This window comes from Salvelinus fontinalis, chromosome 8 (genome assembly GCF_029448725.1).
Source record: "Salvelinus fontinalis isolate EN_2023a chromosome 8, ASM2944872v1, whole genome shotgun sequence".
Taxonomy (NCBI): domain Eukaryota; kingdom Metazoa; phylum Chordata; class Actinopteri; order Salmoniformes; family Salmonidae; genus Salvelinus; species Salvelinus fontinalis.
In genome coordinates this window covers 35262091-35287103 of record NC_074672.1, presented here as the reverse complement: position 1 = coordinate 35287103, position 25013 = coordinate 35262091, and the positions used below count along the sequence as shown (strand labels likewise).

At 45.9% G+C, this 25013-nt stretch overlaps 1 protein-coding gene across 4 annotated transcripts in view; it reads right to left on the bottom strand.

Annotated features, from left to right (window-relative positions):
- LOC129861175 (bromodomain adjacent to zinc finger domain protein 2A-like) overlaps positions 1-24354 on the bottom strand; it is a 28997-nt gene extending 4643 nt beyond the window's left edge. The window contains exons 1-28 of one of the 4 annotated variants that reach the window (XM_055932354.1): positions 24066-24295; positions 22273-22402; positions 20320-21174; positions 17205-19412; positions 16692-16949; positions 16176-16586; positions 15945-16005; positions 15597-15705; positions 15107-15208; positions 14749-14974; positions 14498-14559; positions 14318-14383; positions 13601-14233; positions 13174-13388; positions 12936-13010; positions 12663-12840; positions 12527-12589; positions 9069-9213; positions 8377-8984; positions 8017-8215; positions 7546-7701; positions 7136-7296; positions 6588-6653; positions 4174-4457; positions 3851-3986; positions 3427-3573; positions 2760-3031; positions 2431-2574 (exon numbers count right to left, since the gene is read on the bottom strand). In XM_055932354.1, the coding sequence (XP_055788329.1) occupies positions 2431-2574; positions 2760-3031; positions 3427-3573; positions 3851-3986; positions 4174-4457; positions 6588-6653; positions 7136-7296; positions 7546-7701; positions 8017-8215; positions 8377-8984; positions 9069-9213; positions 12527-12589; positions 12663-12840; positions 12936-13010; positions 13174-13388; positions 13601-14233; positions 14318-14383; positions 14498-14559; positions 14749-14974; positions 15107-15208; positions 15597-15705; positions 15945-16005; positions 16176-16586; positions 16692-16949; positions 17205-19412; positions 20320-21174; positions 22273-22402 (7970 nt within the window). In that variant the 5' untranslated portion in view covers positions 24066-24295. The other 3 variants (XM_055932355.1, XM_055932356.1, XM_055932357.1) reach the window with 3 other exon arrangements.
- Between the last annotated feature and the right edge of the window lie 659 nt (positions 24355-25013).

Sequence of the window (25013 nt, the reverse complement as noted above, 5' to 3'; positions counted from 1 at the left end):
TGGTGGTGAAGCATCATGCTGTGTGGATGTTTTTCAGCTGCAGGTACTGGGAGACTAGTCAGGATTGAGGGATAGATGAACAAAGCCAAGTACAGAGAGACCCTTGATGAAAACCTGCTATAGAGTGCTCAGAGGACCTCAGACTGGGGTGAAGGTTCACCTTCCAACAGTACAACGACCCTAAGCACACAGCCAATACGACGCAGGGGTGGCTTTGGGACAAGTCTCTGAATGTCCTTGAGTGGCCCAGCCAGAGCCAGACTTGAACCTGATCGAACATCTCTGGAGACCTGAAAATAGCTGTGCAGCAATGCTCCCCATCCAACCTGACAGAGTTTGAGAGGGTCTGCAGAGAAGAACAGGAGAAACTCCCCAAATACAGGTGTGCCAAGCTTGTAGCGTCATACCCAAGAAGACTGGAGGCTGTAATCGCTGCCAAGGTGCTTCAACAAAGTACTGAGTAAAGAGTCTGAATACCTATGTAAATGTGATATCTTAATTTTTTATTTGTAAAACATTTGAAAAAATATCTAAACCTGTTTTTGCTTTGTCATTATGGGAAATTGTATGTAGATTGATGAGGAAAAACAATTTAATACATTTTAGAATAAGGCTAATGTAACAAAATGTGGAAAAGGTCAAGGGGTCTGAATACTTTCCGAAGGCACTGTACAACTATTACCTCCCATTGAAAAAACATTTCAAGTTTAGCACACAAAGTAACCAGTGACCTACCTAAAGATTAAAGTGCAGATATGAAACAGACCATGATAAAAAAATCACATTTTTAATTCCCAGTTTATGCTACAAAACCAACTTTATAAGAGGTTTTAAAAATAGATTCCATTTAACTCAACGTTCCATGACATACACCAAAGCATTGTTGTCAGAATAGATGGATCGGAGTGTGCCAGAGCGCAGAACAAACTATGAATTTACAAACGTGCAACACCAGCTGAATATAACCGGTGTCAGTAAACGTAGGCAAGAAATATAATATTTAGTCAACAACGCTCTAGACAACCAGCTCTGCTACGGCAAGTAAAATGGTCAGAGTGAGTTTCTCTCATTTGCGTCTGGAAGTAGCTAGCTAGCCAACTTTAGCCAGATAGCTTGGGTGCTTGGTTGGGACAAGCATGCATTGGCAAGCAAGCTACAGAAGGATGAGGAGGCTACAATTCCGTGTGGCAAATGGCTTGTTTGTATAAAGGCCTAATGTAGCTCTGATTGGCTATAGGTCCTGGACAAGACAGATGTTTTTATTTGGTTTTATTTACTGCAGTGTCTATTAATTGTCCAAACACACGGCCGCTTTCCCACTCTATATTGCTATAGAATTTTCACAAATGCCTTAGTATACGTAATTCCCAAACATTCTAAGAATTTATGATAATGTGGTCGCTTGTTAGAATTTTTATTTTAATTTTTTAAGTGCAATATTCTTCCTGGGGGTGTAAATGAACAGACTTCATGTTGCTAAAATGCTGTCAGTTCTACTTTAAATGCAATAATGTTTTTTCAAAGAGATGGCTAACAACAAGCGCGCCACAATAAAACAGTTCCACTCACCAGATAATAATTTGAAACTTAACTTGTTGAAAGTTATAAACTAGCAACAATATCCTCTTTGTATAAAAACATATGGTAACTTCTGCCTATCAAACGATCCCACCCACAAGTCAAAATGTGACTGGTTGATTCCACTGTCACCCCAAAATGTTGCCCTAATACAGTTGAACGGCAGTTGCCTTTAACTTCGGATGGCCTAGTCAATAGCTGACGTAGCTAGCTAGATTTATCTCCTCAAAAACCAGCAAAGAAAAATCCTGATTGGATCTTTTTTTTCTCTTCAGCGTTAACCCTTTCCAACAAAAACTGAAGCGATTAAATCAGAACATCATTGAAAATAATATTATTTTATATATCCTTAGCCCTTCTCTGAAGGACCATTATTCCCCACTGTCTGGGTTGTAATCTTTTTTGTGGCTCTATTTTTTCTCAGCATGCATTTATTCACTATTCTGAATGTCTAAAGAATCCATATGTTGTTCTGAAATATGAACACAGAAATACTGGACATTTTGAACTCTTATTACAGTGGTGATTTGACAAAATTATAATCATGGTCTTGAATTGGACTCGCATGTTTCTGGTTTCGGTCTTGACTCAGTCTTGCCCCCCCCTCCAGTCTTGGATAGGTCTCGCCTTAGGTGATCTCGAACACAACACTGTGGGGACCTATAATCCTATTTTCCCTAACCCCTAAAGATAACCCCTAAGCTTAAAATAGCCTTTGTCCTTGTGGGGGTGAGGGAAATGTCCCCACAAGGGAGAATTTTCACTGTTTCACTATCCCTGAGGGCACTTCCGGTACCCAGAAGCATAGTAATACAAGCCCACACACAGACAGAGAATGAGTGCCCCCCATACCCTCCCTGCAGTAGCCTCTCCCTCATGGTGAGGAAGTCCATGGGGTTCTTGATGATGCGTCGGTAGCCGGGCACCACGCGGGGGTTGACGGGTTCCAGGAAGGGCCAGGCGTCAGCATGAGACTCCATTTCCATCAGGATGATTCTACACACAAAACACACGTCAGTTAGAACTGGACTATCATCACATTAGTGAGAACATGAATCTAATGGTCTTATAGAAACCACTGGAGCAACGGGACACGATAACTCATTTGAGGTGAGTAATTTAATATCATGTTCTATAACCACTGCAACATTGTGACAAAACTGATCTGAGGTCAGACTCACTCGCAGTAGGTGAGGTCGGGCTGGTTGCGGGTGGTCATGCGGCGGCGCTTGGCGGGTGAGAAGCCCGCTGTGCGTCCTCCATCTCCAGAGTAACGGGAGGATGAGGCAGGGCCACCGTCCTTATGCCGTGTTGCCATGCTAGCACCACCGCCGCTGCGTCTGCTTGGCACCACCTCTTCGTCAGAACTGTCGTCTTCGTACCTCCTCTTCTTCACCCGGGTCCTCTGCTTGGAGGAGCGATGGTTGCTACGTGGTGACTCACCGTCACTGGCCTTATAAACAACAAGACACAGTGAGACAGTGATGAAATAACAGCCCTGAGAGAAAGGTTAAGGAGGTCACGGGGAGCAGAAATTACAGAGGGTACTGCTGTGGCAGGTTTTTGAAGTAGGTTCTGACAATATTATGGTTTAATACACTGGGGACTAAAAGCTACCATTGTGTTCATGTTGTTTCACCATATATTACTATTGTAATTATGTTGCACCAACGTGACTTTTTGGTTGGATTTACAAAAAGTAAATCAGCGTATAGTTTCTTAATCTCAGCCAAGTGTAATGGTCTGAACGGTTCACCCTTCTGCACTCCCCCCTGGTTAGATGAGCAGTGACCCCTGTTGTGGTCCATAAGGGTAGCCAAGCAGAGTGCAGCCCCAGTCAGTCCTCACCTTGGAGACGCAGGTGGGGCAGAACCAGTCCCCCTCTGGCACCTGGGTGACCTTTGGCCTCAGGCAGTACATGTGGCAGCCACGGTCACAGCCGTCACACAGCAGCAGGTACTCATCATTATCCCCCTTCCTGCACACCTGACACGTCTACAACACCACACAGACAGGGACACAGGTAGTCTTTAAGGGAAATGCTCTGTTGCCGTCTTTCAGACTACGGTGTAATACAACCTGTGTTTACTGTAAGTTGCTTTGGATCAAAGGGTCTTCTCAATGATCTCATCAGCATGTCACTACTATGATATTTGCCATAGAAATGTTCTATATTCCTTGTTTCACCTACATCCATAATTTTATTCCCTTTATAATAATGGTTTCTATTCTCAGTGTACATATTGAGTATTGCTACTGGGCTTGTCCCCACCACTTTGACCACAGATCTCTCCCAGGCGATGGCCTTCTCCAGCTGCAGCAGACACAGACATAGCTGGGGGGCGCTCCGACAGCGGTCCAGGGCCTGACGCCATGTCCGCAATCTGGGGGTGATCTCACTCTCCAGACTGTGGGAAAGAGATTATAAAAATAGGTCTCAACACAATTAAGAGCTGAAGTGAGATGAAGGTTTAAATCACTCTGAAGAGCTTTGAGAAATTTGACCAAATAACACACAAATTTAATCCATGATATTATTAAATCACGCTCCACTCCACCCTTTCCAACCTCTGACCCCAACCCTGTCCCTCCCACCTCATGACGTCCATCTGGCCCATCTGGCTCTCCTCGGGGGTGAGGGGGGCGAGACGCACCACCTCGGCCAGGTTCCAGAGGGGCTCCTTCAGGTAGCGCCGGTCGATGTTTCTCTCCAGGTTGGCCAGGCGCAGGACGGCCAGGTCCAGCGGGTGGCTGGCCACACGGGGCAGGTCTGACCACTCCTTCTTGGTCCGCACGATCCAGTCGTCCCGGGGGTCCACATCATGCTCGTAGTACTGCAGGTCTTCACGCGTGGAGTCCACCTCTGGAACTGTGTAGGGCTGAGGTGGGGAAGAGGGAGAATGACAGAAAATAGAATATTATAGTTCTCGACAATCAAAAAGCAGTGAAGCAAAGGACTTTGAAGCTAGAGCAAGACTTAAAAGGGTTGTGAGGTACGGTAGGTGAGGTAAGCAGTACGTGGGTAAAAATCACTGGGAAAGCAAGGGAAAAAAAGCCATACTACAACCTGTGTTGTGATAATTGCATTGGTTGCTCTGTAACCAGTTAGTTTAAATGCCTTGCGACTGTGATATATAGGCCTAAAAAGCAGAGACAATAAGAATAAATCCAACCACACCTTTGTTTCATCACAAAACGGGAGAGCAACCTCTGTCCGGAGAAGTCTACAAAGCATATTACATGTAACAAACAGTTACATGACCTACAGCACGGTCAAGCAAGTTAACGTTTCCGACATTTTCAGACCACTAAACAACTATTCAATTTAGAACCAGAGAGTTACCGCAAGTCACAAAGAAAACAGGAGCTGCTTCCACTATTCCAGCACCAATTCAACTTCATCATCAAATCAACTATGCTTAGTCTAATACAGGTGACAACTAAAAGATACCAAAAACAATTTAGTCCAACGTAAGCTAAATATGATGTGGCTGTCCATGGTACTGATTTCTGTGAGCGCAAGTATAAAAACATGTTGACTCACCCTACTTGTAGAGATACGCCAATGCAGCCATCCTCTCATGTCGACGAAATGGTCTATCACTCTGTCAGGCTACCTGGCTAAAATCCTTACGCGCAAGCCTAACTTCCTTTCATGGGCCTTCAACATCTAACTACATATTGAACTTCCATCCTCTCAGGCCAGGGGCAAAATGTATGAATTAATAGTTGGATCAGAATCACCGTAATAATCATTGGCCAGTATGGAGAATTAAGTAAAACCACATGTCCAAATCCCCATCTGCAGCCATGGCTAATTTAGGAAAGGAACCGTTTTAGCTATCTAGCCAGCCAGCCACACAACGAGATGCAACAATTCAAGTTGTTTCTGTCAATGACGTATGCTCTCAATGCGATTTGATAGGAGTGACGCCAAATCCAAACTGGCTTCCCTTGACACTTTTTTTGGTGCGCCAGGACCATTCACAGCTGAGCGCACTCAGTTTAGCTCAATGCTAATTGCCTATTATTTTAATCAAGGGAGGCTAAATGCTCGCTGGCTTCCCTTGCATTCAATGCTAAGGATGGCAATAATGTCATACTCTTTTGGACCAGACAGCATTAGATTGATGGCCTACACAGAGACAGATATGTGCTGTTTCACTTGCTCGGATGCTTTCTCCGATGAGATACATTCAGCCTCTTGCAAATTTAAAGAAAATTATCAAACAGAGAGAAATAAATGTATGTTTTCTTTTTTACTTGGTACATTTTTTTGGGGAAGCCTGGCTACCTCTGGCATCCATGAATACACGCCACTGGAGGTAGGTAAGGTAAGGTGGGCGAGGTAAGGTAAGTGAGTGCAGACATCAAATTACACATTTTTTAAGCCACACAACCATTTTCAAAATATAAAAGCAGGCCCCTAAAAAACAGAGGTTGGGTGAATATAAGGAACACAGACAGCGCTTATTTCAAACAGTGTTAGGAGCAGGAGTGTTAACGTGACAACTCTAGACACACTGGCTGTGTCCGAATAGCTGTACTTGCGATCTAAATAGTAGGCATACACATTTTTTTCTTATAGTATGTGACATTTAAAAAAAAAATTATGCATTAAATGACAGGATGTCATACTCATTTTGGCTTTTCATTTAGTAGAATTCGCTGAAGAGTGTCTGACAACAGCTGATAATCGCGCTGTACCAAAATTAACAAATGTCAGAAATCAATGTAATTGCACATTGATAACGTATTCTCAGTAGGATGAGCCTAGTCGTTGACTACTTTATCCGTTTTTACTTAAAAGTATGTTCCAAATAGTATGTAGTACACAGTATGCAGTTTAAGTAGTAGACAAGACAGATTTCAGACACAGCATCTCCTTTTAAATTTTAGGAGGTGACAAAAATAATTCTTAAAAGGGAAACATGAAGACTTGTGAAAGAGTGTAGATCCAAAAGAAGGGTGAGGATGTGTGAACGGTAGATCGAAAACCTGGTTTGTACCTGGAATCCTGCGGCTGGCGTTTCCGTGTTATTGTCAGTGTCGCTCCTTCCATTCTGAGGAGCCATCTTGAAATATAAGTAATGGACATATGATGTGATGAGTGTGATAAGTTTCCCTGTTTTTGCATGACAATGCTAGGAGGGGGACACGGTCACTGTATAAACTGCAGGAGCACATGCCACCTACGCCACCCTCTGGACATTCAGTGCAACTGCAGCCATAGTAAAAAATAAACAGAAAAAAAAATACAAAATATAAACTGACAAGCTCTGGACATTTCAAACCCAACTTACTTTACAAACTACCAAGCACCCACCCTACCCATGCATCCCTGTGTGCATCTCAACAGTCTAAAGTGTCCTCCTTGCCCTGGTCTGCACAGATCTGAAAAGGCGGTAAATGCGGGGATGATATGACAGAAATGTATTTCGGGATCAACTCTCCACTATCTGTGTTTCCAGAGCTGTGCAGATGAGGGATGTCAGTAGGGATAGAAAGACACTTCAGACTATTGAGACAGGGCCCCTCTGTCCCCTTGGCGTCTCACCTTGAGATGCAGGTCGGCGGCAATGACCCTCTGCTCCAGGTCCTCCACCCAGCGGAGGGCTCCGACATCTGTCTCCAGTGCCCGCTCCTGGACCTGCCATGGCTGCTGCAGGGACTCTAACAGGGCCTCTCCCTCCTTCACCTTCACCTGGAATATAGGGTCTGACGGGGGGACGGAGAGGAGAGAAGGGAGGGAGATGCAAGGAGAAGGGGATAGAGAGATGGGAGAGAGAAAAGGATAAGGAAAGTGTCATCATCCAGTTTCCATTCATTACAACAACATACTTCTTTAAAGTCACATTGATGTCCAAAGCAGCTTCACTATGAAACAACCAAATCTGTCACACTATGACTTTTCATATCCCCATCTTTTCCTATAGCGGACCCGGTGACCAGTGGTCACTGACTCACCGTTGATGGGCCGTGTGCAGACCTCAGCCAGGTACTCCATATGTTTGGCCAAGTGTTTGTGGAGCACCTTCTCCCGGATGCCTCGTGGGTGCAGGGCCTGCAGGGTGGCCGTCAGGTCCTCAGGCTCCTTTATCCACCACCAGCCACGCACCATTGCTAACAAAACAACAGCAACACACACTTGACACCAGCATCACACCTATAGCATAGCATGTTAGCAAACCATGCTAGCCATAATCGGCTAACCACACATAAGCATATGATTAGATCTTGTATAAGATGTTTGCTACTTCGGATAACCATACATAATCATGTAAGCCAAATCCGCAGCTCAAATTGCATCATGTTCTACATTGCTGACAAGTGTCATCGTCAGACACTACAGAGAGGATATTGGATAAACCTTAGGTGGTTTTCAATAGCATGTATAAAAATATATACAGGATTGAACTGAATAGATTGAAGGCTTACATGCTGGAATGGGCTTGACCACGAGCTGAGTGAAGTACTGTTGCTCTATCTCCTGGAAGAGTGTGGAAGAAGGGCGGCCACGACGCTTAGCTGCAGCCGCTCTAGCTCCAACCCTGCGGGCGGGACTGCCTCCCCTCCTCCGCCTGCGCCCTGGTTTGGCTGGGCTGGGGGTCACCTGGGGTGTGGGGTCTGGTACAGACTGGAGAGAGGGAGAAAAATAGTTTAATAAGAGATAATAAAATATTCTTTGATGAAAGAAGACTATAAGTTACTACTGACAATTCAACAGTAATAACTTATGTTGAGTGTTCTCTCCCATGAGGGTCCTGAAGAGTGTGCAGTGGGCTGAGGGGGACTCACCTGCAGCAGTGGAGCAGCAAGGGCAGGCAGGGTGCTGGGGGTCAGAGGGAGGTGCTTGGGTTCCTTGCTGGGGGGGGTCTGAGGTTCTGTCAGAGAGGTTTTGTCACAAGGCTGTTTTGGCAGCAGGTTGAACCACTGCCCCTGTTTCTCCGCCATCTCTTTCACGCTATCCTCTGGTAGTCTGCCTTTAAGTGCCGTCCCTGTTGCTGGCTCCGTCCCATTGGTTAAGGCGCCCTGCAATTGGCTGAGACAGTTACTGAAAGCGGACTGAGTGAGGTCTTCTGTTCCATTGGTGGTGGTGGTCTCCGGGGAAACGCCTGGCACCGACTCCTCCCCGCCAGACTTGCTGCTACGGCGACGGCGGCGACACTTGGCGGTGCGGAGGTGTAGCTCCACCTCTGGTTTGATCTTGCGGGGGCGACCCCGGGCCCTGGGACTGCTCATAAGAGAGGCGGTGCCGGGGAGAGGGTCCTCTTTGGGGGGCAAGGAGGTCTGGGACTGGGGAGAGGAGGCAGGGGGGGCACGGGTGGTAGTGGGCATCTCCTCCACTTTGGGTTCCCTCTTCAGAAGAGTGACGGGCACCTCCTTCACCAGGATATCTTCTGTTGCTAACAGACAGAGAGGAGGGATATGTTTAGAGTCAATAAAAAGATGGCTAGTAGAGGGTTGAGGGCAGTTGCTCTGCAACTCACCTAGGATCTCCTCAGGCCCCTCCACCAGCACCCCTCCCAGGTGTGGCAGGAGCCAGTATCTCCGGCGGAACCGGTCCTGGCCCAGAGACACCGCCCGCAGGGAGTGGGAGGACTGGAGCAGCTTCTTACGGAAAAACACCTGTCGCTGTGGAGGAGAAAAAATAAATATATAAAACAGACACAAAAGTATGTGGACACCCTTTCAAATTAGTGGATTTGTTTATTTCAGCCACACCCGTTACTGACAGGTGTATAAAAATCAAGCACACAGCCATGCAATCTCCATAGACAAACATTGGCAGTAGAATGGCCTTACTCAAGAGCGCTGTTCAATGTGGCACCGTCACAGGATGCCACCTTTCCAACAAGTGAGTTCGTCAAATTTCTGCCCTGCTAGCGCTGCCCCGGTCAACTGTAAGTGCTGTTATTGTGAAGTGGAACCGCCTAGGAGCAACAACGGCTCAACCGCGAAATGGTAGGTCACACAAGATCACAGAACGGGACCGCCGAGTGATGAAGCGCGTAAAAATAGTCTGTCCTCAGTTGCAACACTCACTACAGAGTTGCAAACTGCTTCTGGCAGCAACTTCAGCACAAGAACTGTTCGTCAGGAGCTTCATGAAAATGGGTTTCCATGGCCAAGCAGCTGCACACAAGACTAAGAACACCACGCGCAAAGTTAAAACCTCTTAGTATTCGCCCCCTTTATTTTCAATTTAAAATGACATACCCAAATCTAACTGCCTGTAGCTCAGGCCCTGAAGCGGGCTATACTTGGCCTTGTCTCAGGGTGGTAAGTTGGTGGGGGCTGTGCTTTGGCAAAGTGGGTGGGGTTATATCCTTCCTGTTTGGCCCTGTCCGGGGGTATCATCGGATGGGGCCACAGTGTCTCCTGACCCCTCCTTTCTCAGCCTCCAGTATTTATGCTGCAGTCGTTTGTGTCGGGGGGCTAGGGTCAGTTTGATATATCTGGAGTACTTCTCCAGTCTTATCCGGTGTCCTGTGTGAATTTAAGTATGCTCTCTCTAATTCTCTCTTTCTTTCGGAGGACGTGAGCCCTAGGACCATGCCTCAGGACTACCTGGCATGATGACTCCTTGTTGTCCCAAGTCCACCTGGCCGTGCTGCTGCTCCAGGTTCAACTGTCTCTGCCTGCGGCTATGGAACCCTGACCTGTTCACCGGACGTGCTACCTGTCCCAGACCTGCAGTTTTCAACTCTAGAGACAGCAGGAGCGGTAGAAATACTCTTAATGATCGGCTATGAAAAGCCAACTGACATTTACTCCTGAGGTGCTGACTTGCTGCACCCTCGACAACTACTGTGATTATTATTATTTGACCATGCTGGTCATTTATGAACATCTTGGCCATGTTCTGTTATAATCTCCACCCGGCACAGCCAGAAGAGGACTGGCCACCCCTCATAGCCTGGTTCCTCTCTAGGCTTCTTCCCAGGTTCTGGCCTTTCTAGGGAGTTTTTCCTAGCCACTGTGCTTCTACATCTGCATTGCTTGCTGTTTGGGGTTTTAGGCTGGGTTTCTGTACAGCACTTTGAGATATCAGCTGATGTAAGAAGGGCTATATAAATACATTTGATTTGATATGCATATTCTTGGTAACATTTGAAAGGAAACACTGAGGTTTGTGGAAATGTGAATTGAATGGAGGAGAATATAAAACAATAGATCTAGTAGAAGAAAATACACAAAAAATAACACTTTTCCCCCCTACCACCATCTTCGAAATGCAACAGAAAGGTCCCAAATCTAGCCATCACTCTGGTTGTAATTCCGATGGTGTCCAAATAATGGCAGCAGTGTATGTGCTAAGTTTCAGACGGATAACTTGAAGTATGAGCAAACTACAAGACATTTAGTGTGAAGTCACCCAGGTACATTTGGGCAAATCGCGAAGGAGACATTTACATTTTTCTGCAAGAATATCGTCAAATCTGTATACTTGGACTTTGATTTAGATTTTCCAGTATTAGTAGCCATATCGTAAGTTCAACATTTGCAAAACACCCAGTTTTAATAACTCCATATTCTTGTAATTTTTGTCCAAAAGGAAAAGGCTAGCTGTCGCACAAGGTTAGCAGCAGAACTTGGCGAAAGAGTCGGGGTTTCTGCATACTCCCGTAAAGCCCAGCTCATTGGCAATCTAGCTAGCGTTTTGACAAAGTTAGTCAATCAAGTGAAGACCACCCACGTAATCGGCGTGCCATGAAGGCGTCGCTCTCTGACCAAATTTTATGTCCTATAGGATATAGTACACTCCTAATGATATTGTGAAGCCTGGTTACGTTCTAGGATCTCTGAGGAATAAATACGAACATGATTTGACTGGTTGAAACAACATTTAGGGTTAGATTTTCACAGATTCCTTTCTTTGCAAATTGAACAAGTGGAAATACAAAATCAAACATGCATGCTATATGGACCTTTTTAGGATATGAAAAAGTATCTTATCTAACAAAATTACACTTCATGTTATGTCTGGGACCCTTTGGATGATACATTCTGAAATCTTGCTCTGATTTAAATACACATTTCACCTTCAGTGGTGAATTTATCAAACCTATCGCGGTGAAAAAAAGGTGTTTTGTTGTTAGGAGCTTCTCAAACAATAGCATGGCAAATTTTCGCAGTAAAAGCTACTGTAAATTGGACAGTGCAGTTATATAACAAGAATTTAAGCTTTCAGCCAATATAAGACACATACGTACCAACATTTGTTGTTTCTCTAAAATCTGCGATCGTGACGCTGCATGATATATAACTGTCCCGTTGACGGGACGCCTATCACTAAGTTAAGCGTCTGCTGGAGTGGCGTAAAACTCGCCGCCATTGGACTCTGGAGCAATGGAAAGGCGTTCTCTGGAGTGATGAATCAAGCTTCACCATATGGCAGTCTGACGGACAAATCTGGGTTTGGCGGATGCCAGGAGAACGCCATCTACCCTAATGCACAGTGCCAACTGTAAAGTTTGGTGGAGGAGAAATAATGGTATGGGGCTGTTTTTTCATGATTCGTGCTAGGCCCCTTAGTTAGAGTGAGGGGAAATATTAATGCTACAGCATACAATGACATTCCAGACGATTCGGTTTCCAACTTTGTTGGGGAAGGCCCTTCCCTGTTACGGCATGACAAAGTCCCCGTGCACAAAGCGAGGTCCAGATCTCGGTTTGTCGAGATCGGTGTGGAAGAACTTGACTGGCCTGCCAGTCAACTTGCTTCCGTTGCAGCTGAACATCCCCGCAGCAATGTTACACCATGTAGTGGAAAGCCTTTCCAGAAGAGTGGAGACTGTTATAGGGAGGGACCAACGACGAGCAGGTGTCCACTTTTGGTCATGTAGGGTGACATTTTGCTCAAACAAAACAACTCAGAACTGTGAACACAATGTAGTTACACTGATGGAAAAGACACTACAAAAGAACAAAATTAATGCCTTACCTTGGTTAGCTTATCGATCTGCCTCTCCAACTCTGGAATGCTGGCGTTGGTGGGACTGTCAGTCTGTGGAAAGGACATTTGGTGAGTATAATACAGACATCCTCACCAACACATTGAGATTGACACAAACACGCACTTCACTCAGTTTGGCCTCCTCCTTGGGTGTGCGGCGGCGGCTGCCCCTCTCCATGGGGCCGCTGCCCTCTTCCAGACTGAGGTTCTCCTCCTCTGCCACCCTGGCACTGCGCCTCCTCTCCTCTAGATAGAGCTCCTCCTCAGACCGCCCCGTACGCCGTGCTAGAGCTGCCTTCAGTCTGGGAGATCACACACATAAAGCCCCAGTTATTATAACACTCTCCTTCCACAAACTAAAACAAATCTAAATTCAAGGAGCTGTGACTGGTCTCACTTGCGCAATTTCCCCTCGATGATCCACTTATTCTTCCTGTAAGTAGCCCTGTTGTCCAGTGTGTTGTCAATCTCACTGCAGTGCAAAACAAAACAAACAGGGTTTACTTTAAATGTGGGATATCCTTTCCAGAAGGGGTTTCTTTTGACACATTTTTGCTGTAAAAGATATTTGCTTCATACATAGGATATGGTTGTTATTAACTCCTTCGTTTCTCTCTGTGTATTGTCATCCTGACCTTATGACAATGTTGCTTCCGTTGAGCTCCTCCACCAGGAAGCCCAGGATGGCAGCTTTGGTGTCGGGTTTGAGGGTGAGGAAGGTCTTGGTCCGCAGCACGTTGCACACCTCCATGTCAAAGCCATGGGACTCCAGGAAGATCCTCAGGCCCTCAGACACTGTGCTGCGAGTCAGCTCCAGGTCCACCAGCTTCTCCCCTAGGATCTTCACCGACTGGAGGGAGAGAGAAAGAGAGGGGGATTTAAAAAATTGAACTAGGTAAATCTGTTGAACTAAAGTTTACATGTAACATACAGCTAAATACATGTTTTAATTGGTAAACTATAGCTAACAGTAAAATGTCTACATGGAGACAGCACTTTGTCAAAAAAATATTCAGGAACACCCATCTCCAAAACTATCTCCATACAGTCAACAACACACACCTGGTAGTAGGGTGGCAGGCCTGGGTCGTGTAGTGCGGCCTCCACCAGCTTTATGAGCAGATCTTGGACCTCGCTTTGACTGTCTCCCAGGCCCAGGAGGCCCTCCTGCAGGGTGCTGAGACTAGGCACATCACTGGGGATGTGGAGGCCCAGCACTTTGCCATAGCTGTACAAGAACTCCACCACAGTCAGGCAGTGGGAGAAGGTCACGCCAGAAAGAACCAAGCCAGGGATCCGAGACAGCTCCGGAAGGGGCTGGTGGTCTGTGAGACACATGTCCTCAGTGGGCTTCTTCAGCTCCTCCAGGATCATCTGCTGTCTCCTCCGCTCCTCCAGCCGTCTCTGGGCCTGAGCCCTCCTCTCCACCTGCTTCTTAGCTGCCAGGGCTGCCTGGGCTGCAGCCTCCGCCTCTGCCTGGGCTTTAGCCAGGGCCTTGGCCTTACTCCTGGCCCCAAGCACCCTTTTCCCCTTGGCCAACCTCTCCTGGTCCGTCTCCACAACCGGTGGCGGCACCTCAACCTTCTTCCTAGGGCCGCGCTTCTTGGGCTCAGGGGCGGGTAGCTGTGGTGGGAACGGCTGTGAGGCTTCCTGGTCGGCTGGTTCAGCCTTCACCTCCTTGGTCTCTTTGTCCAGCTGAACAGAGGGTAAGAGGGGTTTGTTAAATAGAGTGTGGCCGATTATTGCTTTGGTCAATATTTTTTTTTATATATTCCTTACCTTCGCTTGCTTTTTCTCCTGTCGGATCTTTTTATTCTTGTTATCCTCCTTTCTTTTCATCCTTGCCTAGAAGAGAGGAATGGAACCATTTGACTTAAGTGTGTTGGAGACAACCTGGATACACCACCAAGATGCAATGTTACAACACGTCTTCAGATTTTGATGCTTAGTATACCGTACCTTTCTCTTCATTTTCTTCTTGATTTTGACAAGTTTCTCCTTGTCCTCCTCAGTCAGACCATCTAAAAATAGATAAACACGTTTACATTGGAGACTTCAAAATCCCCAACCTATTTGAAGCTTTTTGATGCAGACAGATTCTACAATATTACATTACTGATTATTTTGTGCCATTGAATAAGTCTGTATAGGAGCCTACTTTCCAACCAGTGAACACAGACTCATATCGCCAGGCTATGTCCTCCACTCACCCTTGGCCTCTAGCCTTTTCAGCATTCTGGCGTCCACCTTGCTCAGCAGGTCCGCCATCTTGGGTTTGGGCGGCCTCCCGGGCTTTCGGACTGGCCCACCCTTGGTACGACGAGCTCGGGGCCGGGGCATCTCTTTGTCAGGGTTCGGAGGTCGGCCACGTCGGCCTGTGATGGCCATGATCATGGAGGGCACCTCCTCATTGGCCAGTAGGCACCATTTCACTCCCTGGAAGAGATCATATGAAAAGGTTTATGGGAAATGTGTTTTATGATATTACAGTGACAGTGTGCATTGAGTTATTACTGTAGGTATTTATGATGAAAGATCTGTCAGCAAATACAATAAATTCACACACACCTCAGTGGAGTCCCTCTCCTCGTAGAAGTCTCCTACGGGCATGCGGGGGCTGAAGCTGAAGTGTTCCCTGGTCACAGCAGTGTCCTGGTGCCTGTTCAGATACTGAGGGAGAACAGGATCGTCAGTCAGTGGCATCAGAGCAGATGAACATGGAAAAATGCAGGTCATAGGTCACTGAGTCATCCACCCATAGTATGAGCAAATGATGGGTTGATTAAATGGGATCAAATGCAGCTACAGTTATGCCTGTATGCTAAAAACATGGCTTCTCCATGGTCTCTTAATTTAGATGGTCACAGTCAATCTCTCACCCAAAATAAGTGTCTGTCTGATGTGGTAAATGCCCTGAGGGAAAGAAAACCCATTGTATCAAGGGCTATTTATAGCTGCTGACATTCTCTCATGTCTCACACTAAAAATTGACAGTAAGATTATGTTGTGCCAAAATGGCTCCTGTGGTGAGGTTTTACTGTAACTCAGGGCCATTTACCTTGATGACTTCAGGAAACTGCTTCATCCTCCTCCCACAGGGGCTGTAGTACCAGGTCTCCCCCTTGAGTCGGTCCTCATTCTTCTTGACCCGGATCTCCCTCCTCCAGCTAAATCACAGATCAATAGAAAGTCAGTTAATAACCACATTCAACAGAGTAAAAGCAGCACATAGTATCCATTCAGTGGGCCTAGAAGAGAAGGATGAAACCGAGGGGTTTTGTATTTATGGGTGAACATAAACCTTCTGCACTTTCCACACACAAGAAGTATTTGGCACAGAGAAAGCCTAATTAAGGGGGACTTCTCGCTCCATAAACTGTATAAATCAGAGAGCATGTATCATTACCCGTGGAGCAGAGGGAAGTAGACCTGCTCCTCTGTTGCTATCCTCCTTCTAGGAGTGTCACCTGTACAAAGAACAAAGATAGTTTAATCAGATCGGTACCAAATGACTCATCCATCAACAATGCCATTGGTTTAGAGTTTATAATCATTGGGTTATAACTATATCTAGTTGAAAAATATGTAGCCATTTTTCAGTAATTTCCAGTATTAAAGTAGTTTGCTCATTCATTACCCGCAGTGGAACTGTCGTCTCCGTCGTTGACGTTATTGTCATCATCATTGGGTTTAGTGTCAATGTCCATTTTTGTTATTTTGTGTGGCTTCGGCTCCAGAACACTTACTTTCTTGACTCTAACTTTCTTGGGTTTGATCACTGGTGGGGTCTCGCCACTGGTCAGACATGGTTTACCAATGGTAGTGACTGGTCCACTTTGACCAGGAAGTAGGCCTTCAGCAGAATGTTCAGGCTCTCCTGTGGCTGCTACTGGTTCAATCTTCTTCTTTCTCTTTCTAGGTGGTCCCTTTTCCTTGTTCTCTCCTACCTCAAGCTTCTTCTTCTTCCTCCTCCTCTCTACCTTTATCTTCTCTACCTTTGGAGTTTTAATAGCAGACTTCCGCTGGGCTTTCCCAGGGGCCTGGGGAACTGGAGAGTGACAACAGAATGTCAGAAATCCTTGTTTGTTCACTACCTTTTTCTAAATTAATTAGTTACACAGATAAAAAAGGGATAAAAGAGAAGTTGGTTTACCGGGAATGGAGGCTGCTTGAGTGCGTGGCTTCCTGGGTTTCCTTGGTGTTTTGGTCTTTTGGCCAGTCGTGGGCACGGCTGGGGCAGCTAGGGGCAGGTGCGGGGCTCCAACCAGGCTTTCCACCAGGGCACTGAGCGCCGCTGTGTGCTTGCCTTTATCCATGATAACAGATGGTGCCATGATGGTAGCAGCACTGGCCTTGGTGCTGGTGGTGCCAGTGGAGTCTGGTATATCCCAGACCTCCGCCTCACGGTCACCTTCAGACCGTGTCAAGAGGGCATAAGGTTAATGGTCAATGTGTAGCAACATCAAATTAACTGAGTTACTGTTTTTTGACAAAATAAGTATTTCCATAGTTGGCTGTGATGATTTCCAAGACATAACCCACAACTCTTTCTTGCAAAGTTCTAGATTGCCACACATCTTACTTAACAGGAGATTCTGACTCATAAAAAGCTAATTAAATTACAAAAAGATAGGTTGTCATACATCAACTATGGCAAGGATCTTACCTTTGTAGGCTGGGGTTGGTTTGGCAGGGCCATTTGAGCTTGACCGAGAGATGTCATTTTGGGACAAGTCAACACTGGAGTCCTGCATCTGAGAGGTGTTGTTCAGAGAGGACTCCAGCATGGACTCCTTGGTGCTCAGGCAGCTGTCCATGGTCTCCTCTGCCCGAGAAACGTTCTCTGACTGGGTATCATCCAGAGTCAATTCCCTAGAATCCTCCACAGAGGAGATGCTGCTATCCATTGTAGTGTCTCCAACATGTGATGTGTCATCCATGCGAGCGCTGTCATCCATGTGAGCGCTGTCATCCATGCGAGCGCTGTCATCCATGCGAGCGCTGTAGTCAAATAGAGATTTGTTGCCATCTACGCGAGAGCTGTCGTCAAAGCGGGAAATGTCATCATCCGTCCGAGAGGTATCGTCAAACCGAGAGTTATCACCATCCACGCGAGAGATGTCATCCAATCGAGATGTGTAATTCATGCGAGAGGTATCGTCAAGTCCAGAAGTATCGTCAAACCGAGAGGCATCGTTGAATGATGAGTTGTTACTGATGTCATCTTCCTCAGTGAAGCTGGCGTCTTCCATCCTGGTGCTGTCGAGGCGTATGGACTCCGCCTGCAAGGACTCGTCAAAGGACTCATCAACTGTTGACTCATCCGTCACACAGATGTCATCCAGACTTCCCTTCTCCAGGGGAATGTCTGCACCTCTCATCGGGGTGGTGTCATTTTTCTCATCACAAACTTGGTCCCCAGAGGAGTCCTCTTGGTTCTTGGGGTGCAGTGTCGTCCCAGAAATAACTGTGAGGGGTTTGTTTGAGTGTTTTTCACATTGACGAGTTGGAGACCCTGCGGAATCAATCTTTGATGATGTTTTGACTGTGTCTGCTTCTACAGAGAGATCCTTCATGTTCCCCATGCATCGCTCCTCTGGCTCTGTGGGAACCATCCGTTTAGGAGCTTGTGGAGGAGGGGCGGATAGTAGAGGCGCAGATGGGACCACAAGAGGAGCAGTCATCACTCCAAGAGGCACAGACATCAAGGCAGGTGGCTCAGACAATGGAGGAGCTCTGGAGGTTTGGGATGTGAGAGGAGGAGGTCCAGAAAAAGGTAGAGCTCTAGGGCCTTGGACTGTTAGAGGAGGCATTGAAACCTCCTTTGGAAAGGAGGACACTACAGACACAGACACTGTGAGAGGGGCAGAAACTGCTGGGGGACAAGTAGACACTGATTGAGAAAGTGAGGACACTGATATAGAACATGAACTGACTGCCGAATGAGGCCTGGACACTGCTGAGGGAGGTGCCATGACTGCCACCGAGGGAGTAGACACCGATGGGGAAGGCGCAGATGCAGACAATGATGACAAAGTCCAACGTTTCTCTCTAGGTGCTCCAAATAAAGCAGGGGGAGAAGAAGTCAGAGGAGGTAGTCTGGATCCTTGGACCATCTGTTGAAGAGCAGAGATAGGCACAGACATGGAGTGCGGGGGAGCAGACACCATGGTAGAAGGCGAGACCATTGCAGGAGGTGCAGATGTAGTTTGAGCAGTCTGATGTGCCACAGACACTGGGGTAGGCGCACTGACTGGATTGGGAGCAGACACAGATGGAGGTCTAGAGGATTTGTCCAGTAAAGGAGGAAATGCAGGTGGCTTAGGAGGAGGTGCAGACACTGAGGAGGGAGGCGATACGACTGATGGAAGTGTGGACACAGACACTGGAAAAGGTCTTAGGCCTTGTAACATCAGAGGCGGTGACGACAGCCTGGGAGGAGGCCCGAGCACAGGGGGAGAAGGAGCAGAGTACACGGGAGGCGCTGAGTTTCGGGGAGGCGTAGAAGTAACGGAGGAAGATGAAACAGCAGGAGGCCCTGAGGGATTCATATGAGCCATAGACACTGCAGGAGGTGCAGAGACCCTAGGAGGGGTTGCTGCCTTAGCTGAAGGAGGTGTGGAAACCACAGGGGGAGGCGCCGACATCGAGTGTGGAGGCTCAGGCAGCGCAGACTCCCTCGCTAAGGTTGTCATTTCATGGTGCTGGGCCATTGGCTGCTTGGAGCGCTGGCAGTAGTCACTGGTGGGCCCCATGGGAGGTCCATGGAGCTTGGGAGGGTAGCTGTCGCTTTTAGGCAGCCGCTGGGCGACAGACGCCCTCTCCATCCCATTGTAGCCTTTATCCACATCCTTAAACGCTTCACTCATCCGCCCTAGGGAACACAAAACAGTCAGACCATTAGAAATGACAAGAACAAAACACAGCAGCGGCAAGTCAATTCAAAGGAGGGAATCTGAAGAGCAGATGGAGCTTTTATAAAACACCTTGTCGACAATCTTCTGCATGCCAGCGTTCCACTTCAGTGAGATGACAATAAATATATTGCCTGTATCATTACCTGCATCAAGGGCCAGGAGTTTTTCTCTATGTATTGTGGTGCACACTCAATTGAGGTGAGCCACACCCGACTACAGTGGTTGAGAATCAGGAAATATGTGAAGTGAGATTTACAACATGATTTCTCTCAGGAAATACAGGCCAGGGTCCAAACCAGGAAACCAGTAAGGTTCTCTGACATGGAGAGCTAACTACAGTCAAACAGGAACAATGAATGACCTATAGATAAGCCTACATCTCAAACCACTGCAAGAGGTGACTTTCCTAAACTTTTTGGGACTTGTCCATACTGTAACCTGTGTTAGAAGGAATCCAGTTGACACATTCTTATTCCTCTCCACAAAAAATGTCATCTCGTCAGAAAATGTCCCTTATCAAGCTGAGATGACGGAATATGCAAACACGGTTTCAGTTCTGTCATGGAAACAGTTTACAGTGTTGACATTAAAAAAATCTGCTTAGAAAATGAAATTACTGACAGCCGAGACACTGATTAGTAAATTAGCAGATAAGGCCTAATTGAAAGAAAGTTGAGTCATTGAAAAGAAAAATTGCTTTGAAACAGGAATTTCAAACTCTTGTGATACATGGCGCTGTTTCTAAAGATACTGTATCTAGCGACCACAGAAATATGAAAATGAAACACTTCTTCTGTGCTATAAAAATAGAAGGGGTTAGGTTACTCAGAAGACTTGAAACCTGTGTAAATATGTGCATCTCACCTTGCATGACAGCCGGCATCGCTACAGAACCACCATGGGGACTCCTCTCCCTGGTCTGGCTCTGGGGCGATCCACTATCCGCCATTGTCGAGGGTGACATCATGGGGACAGAGGACACCGCCATGGGGAGAGGGCTGCCTGTGCCCCCCCGGCCCATCTGGTGGTGCTGGGGGCTTCCCCGTGGAGGGGTGAAATTCTGGGAGGTAGGGGGCATCATCTGAGCCTGAGGTTGTGGAGCGGGAAGAGGTGGGTGCTGGGGCTGGTGCTGGTAGTAGGGAATCCCATTGGACACCATGCTGTAGTGCTGAGGTTGCTGCTGCTGGTGGTGGTGGTGGTGTTGCTGTGTCTGTTGGTGAGAGGGTGGCTGTGGAGGCTGCTGCTGGTGATGCTGTGAGGGTGCAATCCCAGGGTGCACCTGGCTCTGGTAGGCCCCGTACACGCTGTGCGAGTTATACCCCATTGCCATGGCTGCGCTGCTCTGCTGTTGCCCCGGGATAACCCTGTTCCAGTACTGGCCCCCTGTAAGAGTCATGTTTGGGGGGGGCACCACGGGGGGCTGACGGGACCCAGGCATGCCCCCGTTCAGTTGGTACTGTCCGTGACCCTGGAAATGCTGCTGGCTCTGTTGCTGCATCACCCCAGTGGGAGGCTGCTTCTGGTGCATGCCATGCCCAGGAGACAAGCTCATGGCTGGGCTGTACTGTGGCTGTCCTCCCCACAGGTAGTCGTAGCCCATGCTACTCTGGTGGTGGTGGTTGCTCATATGAGGGTATGGGGCTGTTGGAGGTTGGGAGCCAGGCACACTGGACCCAATTACAGTAGTGCTGCCATTCACATTCATTTCGCCGTTCATATCTGCAAAGGTGGTCAGGGGCAAGAGTAAGAGAAGATGGGTCAGATCATTTTTCAGTGTGTTCAATTCACACATCATCCACAGGTCATGCATACTGCACAATCATAAATTGTCTAGCAAATTTGAGGTGTGAGGTTACATTAATTAATTGCTTATGCACCGAACACCTGCTCTAGAGTTAAAATATAATGAGCCAGAGATTGTAAGGGGTGAAAAGACTGGGGCAGAGCGATATTAATTTAAATCAGTTATTGATATACAGAACAAAAATATAAAAACGCAACATGTAATAATTTCAACAATTTTACTGAGTTACAGTTCATAGGAAAATCAGTCAATTGACAAATTAATTAGGCCCTAATCTGTGGATTTCACATGACTGGGCAGGGGCGCAGTCATGGGTGGGCGTGGTCCCACCCACTCGGGAGCCAGGCCCAGCAAATCAGTTAGTTTTTCCCTTCAAAAGGGCTTTATTACAGACAGAAATACGACTCAGTTTCATCAGCTGTGGGCTGGTCTTAGAAATCCTGCAGGTAAAGAAGCCGGATGTGGAGGTCCTGAGCTGGCGTGATTACACATAGTCTGCGGTTGTGAGGCCAGTTGGACATACTGCCAAATTCTCTAAAACGACGTTGTGGCTTATGGTAGAGAAATTAACAATTTTATCTTGGAACAGCTCTGGTGGACATTCCTGCAGTCAGCATGCCAATTGCTGGCTTCCTCAAAACTTCAGACATCTGTCGCATTGTGTTTTGTTACAAAACTGCACATTTTTGATTGGCCTTTTATTGTCCCCAGCACAAGGCGCACCTGTGCAATGAACACACTGTTTAACCAGCTTCTTGATATGCCACACCTGGCAGGTAGATTGATTATATTGGAAAAGGATAAATGCTGCCTAAAAGGCATGTAAACAAAAATAGTACACAATAGTACACAACATTTGAGAGAAATACGATTTTAGTGTGTATGGAACATTTCTGGGATATTTTATTTCAGCTCATGAAACATGAAACCAACACTTTGCATAGTGTTTATATTTTTGTTCACTATAGAAATAGTGAGGCAGAGTAACCACAGAAAATTGGGTCTGTACTCACTCTTCTCCTGCTGAGGGAAACTCATGGAGGACCCGTTAGTATAGACAGAATCCCCTGAGGAGAGTTTCAGTCCTGAGTTAACAGACACAGAGGAGTGGGTGCCATAGTTGAAGTGGTTGTTCGCCTCCATCTGAAAAACAGGTAGCAAAGTCAACAAGTCATGAAGAAAAATAATAAATAAACCAGGAAAAAGTATTTGACCCTGCACATCAAATAAATAATATTGTTTTTTGAATAAATAATAAATCAGCTAGCTAGATCCATACACAAACATGTATTGTTACAACTGCAGGCGTTGGCAAGCCTGAAGATAGCTATGAATGATGACACGTTGAGGACGACATCAAACATTGCACTCCCACAACTCCCTCAAAATGTCGCAGTTAGAGCAGCAGATGGGATGCTTTGGCAAGCACACTCATGGACAATGAACACCACGGGTTGATCCACATTAAAGCACAGCGAACCAAAACGACAATATTTTGGTCTGAGACACATGTTTTCAAGAAATCTAGCTATACATTGAAAAAGGTATATTGTGATTTTCAACAAGTACCTACATATTGTATGGAACGTCTGCCCGTTTGTAAACCCAATGTTTAACTGCGTTTGTCAACATCCATCCCACGATAAACGCATAATATTAGCATGAAGCTAGCGAACAGTAGCTAGTTGAAAACATTGGTTTCATTAAGCTATACTAGCAAACTAGATCGCCACAAATATTAACCATTTCACAAATATATTAAAATTGCAGTTAGAAAACAGACAACTTCCGTAGTTATTCATGTATTACCTACTTTCTAACGACAGAAATTTTGATTCGGTTGTCATTGCTTACTAGCAAGGCTGTCTGCTTACACGTGACCATGCGCTGTTGCTGATAGCGCCCCTCTGCATAGACCTGAATCTCTCATCCAATACTCAACTAGTCAGCAAACTAGCTATAGCAGTCTTTCATGATAACGTGTCATGGTTACATTAGCTCGCTATTTAACTTGTCCAGTTGAAGTTGATTAGCTAGCTAGAAAACAAACCATACCGCTATTCAGTTGTTTATTAAAACTGTCAACGAAAACAAAAGAGCTCCACGTTAGTACTTGTAGTGGAATTGAAGAAGTAGCACGAGCGGAATCATAAACATGTTTAGTTTTGTTATAGTTCATATATAGACTAGTTGGCTAAATTAGCTTTCATTCAAAACTCGCCACCAGATGGTTAACGTGATATCCAACTAACGTTAGGCCTACTGTAAGCTATCTAACGTTATCTAGTTAGCAATACGGCGCTAGGTTAGCATCTGACTTGATATCTTTCTAACGTTACTGTACACTCTGCAACAAAAACAATCCTCCAATGAGTTCGTTAGTGAGATGTAACTACATTTAACACAATCGGGCGATTGTAGAATTTGCTGATCGTTTCAACATTACATTCGACACCTCTAGGCCCTTATTAGATCATGCTAAATTCAAGGTTATTGACAATAGCGTCACTAGTAATCAACAACAGACATTAGCTACAACGCTGTGTAAAACTAGTTAATAATAGTCACAGCGGGTCTGTGCTCAACCATTTGTGATGATAACTAAAACATATAGAGTAATAACATCAGTCGTCTTGGAGTATCGTTTTTGTTTACGTTTTTAAAACATTGGATGCTTCTCTTTTGTTAGCCACCAAGCTAATAAACGCACATTGTTTTCGCTGTATTCGCCTGAGATAGTGAGACAGCATCATCCTCCCTCACACACTCAAAAGTTTGACATAAAATGTAATTAAAACTGACTAACCTTGTAATCCTTGGATTTCAAAGACACTGATGTCTTTGATCATCCGAGCGAACAAATATGGTTGAAGTAGGTACAGGCTATGTAAATAAAACAGGTACAGTATTCGCTAACCTTTGGGTTTCAAATGAGCAAACATGGCTGGTGTTTGAGCGCAGCCATGATCACAGAAGAGAAAGAAATCGAGCCGAAAGAGGAAGTGAATAGTTACGAGATGGCGGATAAATAAAGATAGTTCACTCAAGCCGTTTACCATTGAAAAATATGGTCAGTTCTTGTCTACTTAAAGGGGTGGGTCTCCCATAGACACCAATGCAAAAGCAGCTGGGTCTGGTCTACTTAGTTATTTGACTTTAATTTAACCAGAAAATAACAAAGAGTGGGGTGTCTCGCTTCCTCTTTCGTCTCTGGAGTTTACACACATGGGAAGCCTGGGAAGCGCTGGGTCCTAGCACCGGAATAGCACCATATTAGGAGAATTGTCATCTGATGTAGGCAATGACCTATGCAAACCTTGGATTGCTGATGCTATGTATTGGCCATTAAAATACTTTATAGCCACCGGTCGGACATATTGGCAATCCCCAGAAGTAGCTGTCTTAAAATAGGAATGAATGGAATTGTGGAGAACAAAATTAAGTATTTACATATTTTTGTTATTGTAGTGGGGACAGTTACATTAATCATCTAATAAAATATATACTTAAAGGAAAATGTTTTTGTGTTTTGATTATTATTTTATGTTTAGCTCACATTATTTTAATTGATGCATTAAGGTGTCTGTAATATAATAAAACGTGGCAAAAACGAATGTAGACAATAAATGCCTTTCTATAGCTTCCAAAATATTTTTTTTACGACAGTAGGGGAGTGCCAAGATGGAGGACGGTGTCTTCAAGACAGCGCTCCCAAATAGCTATCTAGTGTATACTTAAAATAATTGGATGTAGG